The 12,646-nt window shown below is 40.5% G+C and overlaps 1 protein-coding gene across 3 annotated transcripts in view; it reads right to left on the reverse strand.

Annotated features, from left to right (window-relative positions):
• Window positions 1-12,646, reverse strand: part of tspan4a (tetraspanin 4a) — a 267,431-nt gene that overhangs the window by 196,396 nt on the left and 58,389 nt on the right. The window contains exon 2 of one of the 3 annotated variants that reach the window (XM_024295289.2): window positions 7,778-7,857. In XM_024295289.2, coding sequence (XP_024151057.1) covers window positions 7,778-7,840 — 63 coding nt within the window. In that variant the 5' untranslated portion in view covers window positions 7,841-7,857. Of the gene's footprint in view, window positions 1-7,777; window positions 9,191-12,646 lie in introns of those variants that run through there. The other 2 variants (XM_036216896.1, XM_024295288.2) reach the window with 2 other exon arrangements.

A 12,646-nucleotide genomic window follows, 5' to 3' on the forward strand; every position in this document is an offset into this window, starting at 1 on the left:
CATTTTTACAATTTCTTTCAAAGAAAAGCTGCAGAACACAGAAGAATACATGTGGAATTTTTGATTTACTGAAAAAAATAAAGCCAAACTCAAGAGGCTTTTCTTTGTGTTGCTAAGAGATTAGGGTAATTTTGGCACCTTACCCCTTTTCAAGTCTGTAAGGTGTGGCTGAATAGTTTTCAAAGCTATTCAAGCATCTCAGACTCGAAGAAAAAACGTCCAAAAGTTGAGTTCTGCATCAGCGTTGTCTAAATCCAAATAAAAGAACCCACATTCTGCTCTTGTCCAGAGCCTTGGTCTCCTCGCCACCTGGAGCATTAAAGCACAATTGACTGGTACTTTGTTACAAACCTCAAAGGAGCAGCAGAACAATGCAGCATGGAAGCTGAGCGATGAGACGCAATGCCACGGTTCTGCATCTATAAAAAGCTCTCGGGGAGAACTCACAAGGCCTGGTTTAAAAAAGATTTAACTCTCATCCCTGCAGGCACCAGTGTTAACATGTGGGTAAACGCAGTATACGAGGGAGGGAGTAAACTATATGAAAACATTTAGGGTCACAGGGAGAGGTTAAGTGGTCGTTCCTGGTCTCCATCCAATCAGGGATCCTCTTAGATCAGAGGTTTCAAACTCATTTTGGTTCAAGGGCCACATTGAACTTGTCTAAAGTCAAGTAGGCAGGGCCAGTAACATAACAGCAAAATCGCCAACTTGTTTTTGTGTTCCTTTGCTCCCCCTAGTGGGGAATTGTACATTTCGGTAATTTCTGTAAAGAACAATGCTATTATTTAGAGGATGGCTCAAATGCGGAGAACACATTTCACATATTTAAGAGCGTGACAGCTAAAGGAACTTTATCTTTAAGTTTAATTTTAAATATGTGGAGCCAATAACAAAATCCAGCTTTGGACACACTTGAAATATGTGCAGGAAACGCAGCAAAGTGCATCTTGGCTGCACGTATTACGTGTGGCCAACTTGAATTTCCATCACTTTCTGTGCTGATTGCATGTAAATATGTGCAAATAACATGAGCCATTCTCACATCAAAAATAGTGAGCTCTATTGGAGCTGTCCAGCTGCACAGTATGAACCAGATCCCAGCTCAGACGAGGAAAATGAAGACGTACATGGATCTACTCACGTGGATTTTCTATGGCCATGCTAGCCTACTCCCACAATCCAAAAACATGCTTCATTGGTTGATAGATTCCTCAAAATTGTCCCTCGGTGTGAGTGAGTATGGATCTGTGACAGACAGGTTGGCAACCCCGTGACCCCAAAAATGATAAAGTTGGATTAGAAAATGGAAGCAAATAAAAATAAATACAATTTAAAGCGTATTTTTTTATAAGAAAATCCCCAAGAACATGTTAGAAACACCCAAAAACATCCCTTTCATCAATTGTAAATCACCAAATACACACAATAATTGTTGTTATTGATCTTTTTCCTGCCTTTAGATCCAAGACATGAACTCTCTTCCTGGCTGACCAATATAGAACATTTTCCTTTCAACAGTTTATTGAAACATTTGTATCTTTTTTGTCTTTTCCAGATATGAAACCAGAACAAAGTTTAAAAAGGAACACTGATAGTTATGATCTGTGGTCTTCTGTCTTATGTTGGATCCACTGAAAGGTTGTCACGCTGCTCTCATTACTGCTTTGAGGCCGAATGCCAGAAATCAATATTATATCACTTTTCCTACAAACTGTGGAAAACAACTTGTCACCTTTCAAGTCTGCTGTGCTGTTATGTGCGAATAAAGACGGATTCCCAACAGGAGTTCCTCGTTTCAATTAAGAATAAAAACAATATGACTTTGTTTCTCATTTCTATTTCAGACCATGAGTTCATTATTTGTCTTTGCTTATGTTTTATTTGTTAGACCTGCTCTTTATTGAGATAACTCATGATTTAATGTTTTTACCAACAATGTAAGATTGTTTTTATATTTCTTGCTTTTCCAAATATGTTAGCTCTAATAAAAAAAGAAGCTACAGCAGTATAACTGAGTAACTCCACTCAGCAAATGACTTGTCATTCTAAAAACCAAATGGATTGCATGAAACTAAAGTATGTTTGTGATAACTGACTCTGAGTTCCTAATTGTGTCCACTATAAACGCTATAGCTGGATGTTGTTCTATAAAGCAGTTAAACACAATGGTCTGACCTGAAGCAGATCAATGAGGTCACTTTAAGAGCCAAACACTAAAAAGCAAAAGGCTCTTAAAACAGTCAGTAAAACACAGAGCTGCAATAATGTGACTCCCTGGGACACCCAGACAAAAATTAAATGAAAAAAGGGAAGATTCTGAACAAAAGAACATGGATCAATACTCTATCACGGAGACAGACTACTGCTATATCACTTCAGTTAGGGTGTCATCATAAAATCTTTACAAGAGCATTTAAACAATATGGATAGGAAGCAAATAACAATAAATGTATTGATTCTTAAGAGAGCAGAAGCAGTAAGTCATTAATATTGCATGAGCTAAAACAATATGTATGTTCTGCTGCATGAAGTCTTTATCATAGGATAATAATTAATCCCAGCGTTCATCTCCCCGTCCACCAGAGTGGTTTGATTTCCACAGTCTGTTCTCAGCATATTGTCACACACTGACTGCACTTACACTACAGACAAATCAAGGCCCTAATTATTTTGACGCTGCAGAAGCTGAAACTAACAAAATAGATTTATCAGTTCAGTGACTCCATACTGAAAAAAAGAAGCTGCTTTTTCCATTAATATTTGATATTAATGGTAGTGTCAATGGAGAAGGCCGCTTCTGCTGTGTCTTTATCATCGGGTAGTACTTCATCCAGTGTTGCACTGTTAGTTTGTTGCCATGGCAAAGGCTGGAGAAGAAGCTTACGGCTGGAAGGTTGCCAGTTTGGCAAGATGTTAGATGGAGTTCCCTGACTCATCCACCTTTTTAGAGGTCCACTTGGGCAGGACATGCAAACATGGAGCGTGTAGCTATACTCTTGTGTCCACATTACATGATCATTTAACGCTTTCCCAGAATGCAGACTCGTTTTTTATTCGAGGGTCTAACATCATGTTTGTGCCGGGATGAATTATGTCCCATCAGGGTCACACCAAACACTCTTTGTCTTGTTATTTAACTACTTGCCTTACAATTATGCATAGTTTATCCTTTTAAATCTAAGTGGTTGCATGTCCCCAAAACAAATTATTTGCTTGATGAAGGAGACACATATTTGGTTTTATATATTTTATTAAAAGTCTTTCAAACATGTAAAACATTACAAAAAAGGACTTAAAAAACACAAAATCAATGCAATCACCTTTTATAAAAGAAAAGTCACAAACCGAATTCAATAAATACATGTTTGAAACGGGGATAGGCAGAAGCAAATGCTTATTTAAGTCTATCCTTTTAGGGATTTTTCGAGTAACTCAAATAATTCCCAATATATAAATCTAAACAAAACAATATTCTAGTAATTTTTCCATTTTTTCACCCGTAAATCCAATAAATTGTTATCCACAATTACCATTTCACATACCTGAAGTAACAGATTTGGTCAAGTTATCACCATGATAAATCATAGTTTAAACCAGAACACACAGATTTTACCTAGAACAGACTCTTACAGACCCACTCCAATAAAAATAGTCTTTTTTGTGTTAATAAGATGTTCTTGGAACATTTTTTCCCATTATAGAGGACCTATGTAAAATAATTTATGATTACGACTGTGTTTCTGAGTAATTCTTGATTCAAATCGTCTTGGATCAGGAGGAGATGAAAACCAAATGCACCTACTGAAAAGGGCATGTCTAAGTTAAAACTACATAATCATAACTGAAACACCACTGGGGATCATTTCACAATAGAAATACTATATAGTTGGAGTGGGACTTTAAAAATTGTGTTTTAGGTGTTCTTGAGCCATTTTTCTCATGATGGGGAAATATAAAGAAAATTAAGCTTAAAATTGTATTCTTGAGTATTTCTCTATCAAAACTGTTGTGAATGTGGAGCGTACAAAAATACATGTTTGAAAAAGCTTGTAGCTGTGACATAATGCGACACACGCTTCCTGCTCTGCTCCATTCTGATACATCCACTTGTAGAGATATTGATTTATTTAAGTCTTTGTTGGCTGTATAGCTGGATAGCTGCAATGTTGCTCACCATTTTTGTAGCACCGGTTATGTTAGGTTGGGGAGGTGGGGAACTGTAAGCTAGCGGGAGAACGTGTAAGACAGATAAATGATAGGAAAGGGGGCGGGGTTGCTCCACTCAGAGGCAAATGTCTAATGAATTACTGCCATGTTGCAGAAGCTTTGTTTAAAAAAAAGACACCATTTTTTAAAATTTAGCCTAAAATTGGCACAATCATAATCAAAAGATCACTATAGGAACAACAAAAATAAATCAAAGATGATCGGAGTGGGACTTTTATTTTAAACTACACCCATAAAACAGAAGCAAAGAAAAGATCCTGCAGAACTGGCCATTTTTTTAACAAGTTGATTTGTTGCTCTTTGTTTCCAACGTGTTAAACTCCACAGAACCAGACTTGCCTTTCTAGTTCTTAGTTGGTAAAAATCTTCTCCCAACTCCTGCTAAAGATGTCAAGCTCTTCCAAAGGAGGCTTAGTGCTTTTCTCATTGTGAGCCATGTTTGTTTTTCAAGTGGGTGGTGTCAATCCACTTGCATGGCAGGACTAACATTAATCAACTTCTGCCACCAGCTGGTTAGTTGTGTCAGCTCCATGCAAGAATCCTTCTCTCCTTGACAGGCTTTATGCTGCTGCCAGCTGTCAACCACAGCCTTTGATGTGTCACATCCTGAGGATTTTCACTATTCAGCAAGACTCAGATTTTGTCTGAGAGGTGGCATTTTTTTATTTATATATTTGGTGTTTTGGCATCAAAATCAATGCAAATTTTTGAATTAACAATGTGTGTTTTTGCAATCAGATGAAAGAGTTTTAGCAGCTGGAGTATGACACTCTTTACCTTAATCAGCCCAAATGTAACCGTTACTAACACAATCCTTACTTTTTAATGTCCTGCAGTTCCATTAACCTTGATAAATTGTATCACATCTGTCAAGGGCTGGTCTCCGGTTTCTTGTTCTGAGCTGCATTCATGTTCCTGGCGCTCCCCACTGACTTTGACATCAGTAAATAAATGTAATGAAACAAGAGCTTCAATAAAAGGAAAATCTACCCCTCATTAAATGATTATGGGAAGTCACCAGTAAAGCTACATGAAGAATTAATTTATTCCCCGAATCAATTTTTCATGGACTGTGCAGAAGCCTGAAGTCTCAGGCGGCGGTGGTTGTCTAACAGCGGATTGCACAAAAAAATCCATGTATGTCAACACTGTTCATGAAAGCTGTGCTCAGCCCGGTTTCTCCCACTGCAGAGAAGTGCTACAGCTTAATTCACAGAGAAAAGTATGGAGTGTACGCAGTCCGATTTAGGTAGCGCTACTTTTGCATTGATCGGTACTTGTTTGCTAAAGAAACATGGAAATGTCACTGGAAGAATCAGGAAAGTTAAGACAGATCATCAAGACTAACATTTTAAGTTGAAGATCCCACAACATCAAAGAATTGACAGAAGATTCCATTTTTAAGATGGTTTTAAACCCTCTGATCCAATTTAACGAGAAAATTGGCAAAATTATTTTTCCAACTAAATATAGTTAGTATTTATTATAAAACGTTGGGTAATTTGGTCGTTTTTTTTTTTTTTTTTCCAACGCTAGTTTAAGATGATAAAATATTTAAGTACTTTACTTACCAACTGTCTCCAACTTGATCCAGTAATATGTAACACTGTGTTAAAGAGAATTATTAACAAATTTTGCATTTTTCAAAGTAGTCGTTTAAAAAAATGTATGAAAATAGATGAGTTATTCTCACAATAAAGCCTTGAAAGTTAACTAAACCATTTCCTGCCAAAACTGTTCCTGATATTTCATGGAGGCAGACATTTTGAAATGATCTGCAAAAGCCCTTTTACTGCCCCTAGTGGAAGGATGGTGAGCTACAGGGCAGAAAACATGAACAAAGTTACATACAAAGTGTTTTTAAGGACAGTTTGGATCATGCTAATGTGATAGAGGTCTCTGAAATGTCTGCATCAAATATGATTCCAGTGGTTATAAAGGGTTAAAATGTGAAAATATTAAAATGTATGTTCAGGAAAAAGCACCTTATTTACCCGCTGTATCAAATTTGATCCAAATATTTATAACATGGTGTAACTGTGTTATAAATAATTATTTATCAACAAATTTTGCCTTTTTCAATACAACAAGCAGTCATTTAAAATATAGAAATATATAATAGACGAGTAATCCTCTCTGTAAACTTAAAAAAGTTAGCTAAACTCTTTTACGTCGAAAGATTTCATGGAAGCCCTTTAGAAACGAGCAGGAAAAGCCCTTCATCTGCCCCTAGTGGAGTAATGTTGAACTGGAGGGCAGAAAACCTGGACAAGCTTTATACAATTAGGTTTTTAAGACAAGTTTGGGTCATGCTAATGAGATAGGGGTCCTAGAATTGCATTTATCAGATATGATACAAATAGTTATTTAGGATTCAAACTTTTTTCTGTCACGCAACCACCAGAGATGATCAGAGATGATTAACAGATAAGAGAAATGCATTAAAATAGTGGAAGGTGTGAAAGCTGATGACAAAACCTAACATTTCTGCTCAAGATATAATTCTCTTTATGTGTAAAGAAACAAAAAACGTGAATTTTCCAAGTTTAACTGATTTAAGTCGATGGTCATTCTTGTGTGAAGCATATAAACAAAGAGGGATAAATTCATACTTTTTTAAACCTGGATTAGGAGCAATCATTTGGGATTTCATTATAGCTCCTTTGGCTCAGATGTATTCATTTTAGAGATAGATTTGGATTTATAGGGCACTTTTCTATACCTGGAGGAGCATAACACCCCTGACTCGTCCGGGTGAGCCGACTGTAGCTCTTTGCAGACATTATTTATCCCCAGTGGCAACTCACACACACACACAGAAAGCTGATAAAAAAAAGAAAAAAACACAGCAAGCTCTCTTTGATGGCAGTTTAGCAGACAGGATGTGCAGGTGAAGAGGTTGCTCATTCCTCGAGGGGGGCGGCATTTTGGAGGCCTGATTGTATTTTAGAGTTTAAGCCTTCATTTCATTCTGCTAGTGATAGGAACAGACATCTGACAAATCAAGTGATCCCAGGGGGGCGACCGGAGGGTTGAGATTCATTTTAACTCCAGTAATTGGCCAAAGAATGTGTTGCAGAAATCTATACATCCATAGATGCAAAGGACATCAAGGGGGGGACCAACTAAAGATCATTGGAAATGAAAGTGGAGCTATCAGACTTGTGGGACTCCAATATCCCCACAGCAAACAGATAAGATCAGTTGGATGGAGTCTTTGATGGGGCGAGGGGCTGTTGCGCTGGAGGATACAGCAGAGGTAGGTGAACTACAGCACAGAGGCAAACATTGTGATTAGAGTCTGCTCACAATGCAGGATCTTAGTATGCCACAGCTTAACACAGAAAACAATGCAGAGCACACCCACACCGAAACTCCAGCGATGGGAACAAAAAAAGCTTCACCCACCCACATTGTGGGCTTTTTACCCTGCAATACATCTCTGTTTCCAACTCATCCATTATCTCTGATTTCAAAGGAAGATGCAGCAAAACTCCCTTTGAATGAACAGATAAGCACATTCAAATAAAAAAGGCACAGAACTTACCCAGAAGAGGAGATTGAAGAAGACCATTCCATATCGCAGGGCCATCATGCAACCCTCCGCCATCCTGCAGCGTCGCAGTTCTAGAAGGAATATGAAGGAGAGATCCAGGTAAAACACCACATACTTCTTCCCCTGGGTGTAGCGCCCCTTGGAGTTCTGCGGCCCCTTTGTCGTGTGGAAGCCGAACGCAAACGGCGGCCGCTTGTACTCAAACTCTCCACTGAAGCGGTGAAACCCAGACGTGAAGGGCGGTGTGTCGGGTTTGCTGTCCAGAGATGGACTGCGTCGGTACGGAGTCTCGTCTGTGCTTGAGCGTCTCATTACGGGAGCGAAATGACTTCAGGAAGTCTTTTATAGCCACTCTGTGTGTCAGGTCAGAGTTGCGGAGGTACTCCAGCGAGGAAATCCAATGATACTTCCAACCTCAGGTTGTCTATGAAAGTTATTATAGATAATGCCCCTCTGGTTAGTTGGCTTCAGTTAGTGACTCCACTCAAGAGTCATTATTTTCTGTGTATTTAGGACACATTCATCGTCCCATTCCTGTAATCCCTCAAACACAGGTGTCATGCTCCCTCAGATAAGCTGGTTTCATCTCATTACAATCCAATCAGAAAGCACTGTCTGTCCAGTTCCTAAAGAGGAGCTCCTGAAACCATCAGATGATAAACTTCCTAGAAACACATCCGCCGAGAACACTGCACCTCTGAGGTCTCAGCTGCGTCTGAGAGTTCAGCATGTGGCCGGTGAGGTGCTTCTGCTGACATGCAGAAATCACAGGACTAAAATAGACAGCGAGATGGGAGCATGCTGTCGCGGATGAGAGGAGACGGGAAGAAGGATGAATGAAACTTTTGATGCAACTGTTGGATCAGTATCCGTGTGCGAATGTCGGTCTGCCTAGTTTTCGTCTTGCTTCACGCATCCTGGCTAACTTGTCCTCTTTGCCTGTAGAGGTTACTCTGCTCGTCCTCCACACTCCTCAACTCTTTAACTCTGCCCACTTTCTGTTCTCTCCTCCTCTGTGGCAGCAGCAGGTAATTAATTTCCAGACTCATCAGTGAGCTGCCTCTTCCAGTCTCCCACTCCTCCTCTACAGCAATCTATCCTCCTCTTCAAGTGGGATAGGAGACCGAGACGTCCATCGGGGTCAGAGCAAACCAGCGACAGAAGAAGCAGGAGCGAAGGATGGAAGGAAGGAAGGGAGGGAGGCAGCGAGAAAGGAGAAGGACTGTTCCTCAGAGAAGCAGAAGAAAGACTGCAGTGTTTGAGCGCTAGTCCAGCCTCGCTACCTAAAGCTCCCTCCCTCTTGCTCTTCACCAGCTTTCTCTCTTTCTCTCCCTCCTCCCCGCCCCTTTCCTCGCCAACCTCACAAGCTTCCACGCTCTCCCCTCCACACACTTATTCTAGAGCACCCCATCCCTCCTCGGCCACTGCCCCCCTCCCCCCAAAAGCCTGGCAGCGGAGTGAGGCAGGCGTACATTCATATTCTGGCCACACCCCACACTGGGTGCACACCAATCAGAGTAAAGCAGCTCCATCTTCCCACACAGCCCCCCATCTACCAGATAACACTCACACATGGACACAATTCACATGTGCAAACACATAACCCGGTGTGCTGTTAGGATACCGGCGCCGGGAAAAAGCCACGCCTCCACCCCCCCAAGCCCTCGCCGCTCCTCATTCCACATGCAGAGGCTGCTCCTGCGCACATCCCGGGCTGCTCTCTGCATACCTAACTCCTCCACTTGGGTCACCCAGAATCCACAAAGCAGAGTCGCCCCACAAGCTGCTCACCTGAAGTGAGGAAGAGCGCTCATGACTTTCACGCACAATCATCACAGCTCTGTTGCCATCTGGGTCACTGGTTTTATGAGTCCACAGGCACAAAACAAGGCTGCAGGAGGCTGAGATCATATTAAGATACATGGAGTATTTAATGGATCTCTGGCTTTCATCTCCTGCATGTATTTTATCAGTGCAAAGCTGAGCCAAAGCAAGAGTTAGAAAGCAGCCATTGGGGTTTCCTTGCAGAAAATTACCCTGGATGAGGTAATATGAAAATGATGAAAGATTTCACACTTTGGTCAAGCGCAGCACTGATGCAGCACGGGGGTTTTCAGCAGCACACGCCGCATTATAGCTTGTTAACTGCCACTTCTGTGCTGGAGAAGGAAAAAAGTCCTTACAGTTTTGATATTTTATCAGTTTATGATCAACAGCAACATGAACTAATGTATTAAACATTTCAGACAAGTAAAAAAGTTGAATTGGAGCACTTACACAATACTACCAAGAGTATTGGCTCAACCGACCAAATGATCAAAATCCGGTGTCCACAGGTGTATGAAGTTGTGTCCAATGTACTGCTTAAAAAAATACTTCATGGATTTTTAAAGATACATCAGTCTGACAGAGTTTCTTATGGCTCCCAAACAACAGTATTAACAGATGCAGTGGATGCAGTTTATTTCTAAAATTTTAAATCTTTTTAAAATTTTTACCCCTTGGTGGCTGAAATTCTTCCCAGCTATGAAGAAAAATAAAATCCACTTGTGTTTCTGCCTTCTTGTAGTTGAGGTCATTTTGAAGCTGGTTTAATGGTTTAAACAGACCCTCCAGGATTTCACGATGTTGCGATCGCAACTATTAACTCTAAATCAAGGAGACCCCACGTCTTGTTGCGCACCTTGCAACTTTTTATTTTCACTGCAACTTTCCTGCAACTTTCACCACTCTACTGTGACAGCAGTCATGGATGATGACGCAGCTTTGGGACTTTTTCCCTTCTGACTTCTTACCGGGAGGCGTGGTCTCTTCTATCATCTCTCTCTAGTATTTTTCTACTTTTTTCTCTTGCCCCAGCCCACCACATGCACAAACGTGCATGCGGAAGGGTGCGGATCTGCTGTGCATGGGCGCGGACGCGGCAAGGTGGGGTGCTTTGAGCGTTATTAGTAGCGCGCACATGGCGAGGTATGGATGTATGGCAAGCGAAAGGGGTCCATAATCACCAGGAAAGTCATCGTAAAAACCAGCGTTTTGGTCATGAAAAACGCCGGTTTTAACGCACGTTTTAAAAGTAGCACGTAAATTACGCTGTCTTGTGCCGTCTCTAAACGCGCGTCAAAAGCGGCGTTTTATTGTATAAAAATTGCTCGTCGAAAGCGGCATTTATTTGTGTGCAAATTACGCGTCAAAAGCGGCGTTCTGGTGCTGTCAAAACTGCCCGTCCAAAGCGGCGCATTGCTGTGGCACAGTCAGCCGTGGCCTAATGGTTATGTCACTAGGCTTTAGGGATGGCACAAGATGGTGTAATTTACGTCCTCTGAAATAAATGAAGATGAAGATTCTGAGGAGAACATGGAGATCTGAGGATTCATCTGATTATGCTGTTTTTTAAGGTTATAATTTTTCACTGGAAAATCACTTTTTTCTGAAGTATGTTTAAATCAAAACACAAATATTTGGGTGATTGTGAGCAGGGAGGACCAAAAGTTCATTTTGTGTTTCATAGTTCTATTCAAGTTAAATGACAGCACAGCAACATTATATAAGGTGATGATGAAGTCTTTTCCTAGTGCAAGTGTCACAATAAAAAGAGTTGGAATATGGGAATGTGAACTTTATTTCATGATTAACATTTTTAGGTCCTGTTCAAATAAATATATAACAAAAAAAAACATCGCAAATTTTGTCGCAACTTTTCACAAAAGCCGTTTTCGGATAGCAACAATCCGCCGCGAAATCCTGGAGGGTCTGTTTAAAACAGAAACACACCTTTTTGATGGCTTACAGACTTTACAAAGAACAATTTTGGGGAAAAAGTTTGTTATTAAGTGAGGGTGTAAGGATGCTCTCAAAAAATTTACGGTATGTCAAAGAGCGTAGTGTATTTAGCAAAGTTGTATTTGTTTAAAGCTGGAAAATACATCCCTTTCACTTGACAAACTGAAATGCAGTTTTTGTCACATGTTTTAGCACTGCTTGGTGTCACCAAGTGACGACTTAAAAAGATCCACTCAGAAACAGCATTTACCAGATCAGAGTGGAGCTGCTGGTCTACAGCATCAAAAGCTTTTGAGGTGGCCGGGGCTTGGTGTCAGAGTGACCTCTGGAGATGTGGCAGACCGAGGATTGAAGGGAAGGATTAAATCTCTTGGCAGGCCGCGGAGTGCTCTCCTCTTCAAGATTTGGATGAGTTGCTGGAGAGAAGAAGGTCAAAGGACCCCCAGTTTAAAGCAAACGGTTTTGAAAGTGGGGGGTGGGCATGCCTAACTGACATTAACCCATTAACAACAGAGCTCTAGTGTTTATGTTATTTGATTTACTATAACTTTTCAACCGTTAACACGATCAACGTCATTCCAGTAGATTGTGAAGGAGAAAAGCGGCTCAACGAGCCGCTTTTCTCCTTCACAATCTACTGGAATGACGTTGATCCTGCTAAAGATTTTGTGTTTATGCCTCAGGTGTTAAAGGGTTAACTTAAGTGTTATCCTGATAATTATACTGCATTCGACATGCTAATAGGAAGAAAACCTCAATACAAAAAAACCCAGAAAAGGCATTAAGCTGGAATTGTTCTGAAACACGTTTACGATAAACTCAGGAGAATTACCTGCTCTGCTCTCACATGAGCTTTTCTGGGATTCATTATTACTGAAGAGTTGTTTTCTGTTGAAAGTAATTATTGTTTCCCTACGGAAAATGTTTTCAGCATTTCAGAGCTGAAGGGAATCAATAAAAAATAAGCCTATAATGTCTCATTTTTCACTCGCCGTTTCCCCATCAGTCATCATTAGGGGCTTTTATTTTAACGCATATACTGTACTGTAGTGTGTGTGCAAGGCTAAATATGGGTAT

This window comes from Oryzias melastigma, linkage group LG3 (genome assembly GCF_002922805.2).
Source record: "Oryzias melastigma strain HK-1 linkage group LG3, ASM292280v2, whole genome shotgun sequence".
In the NCBI taxonomy this organism is placed as follows: domain Eukaryota; kingdom Metazoa; phylum Chordata; class Actinopteri; order Beloniformes; family Adrianichthyidae; genus Oryzias; species Oryzias melastigma.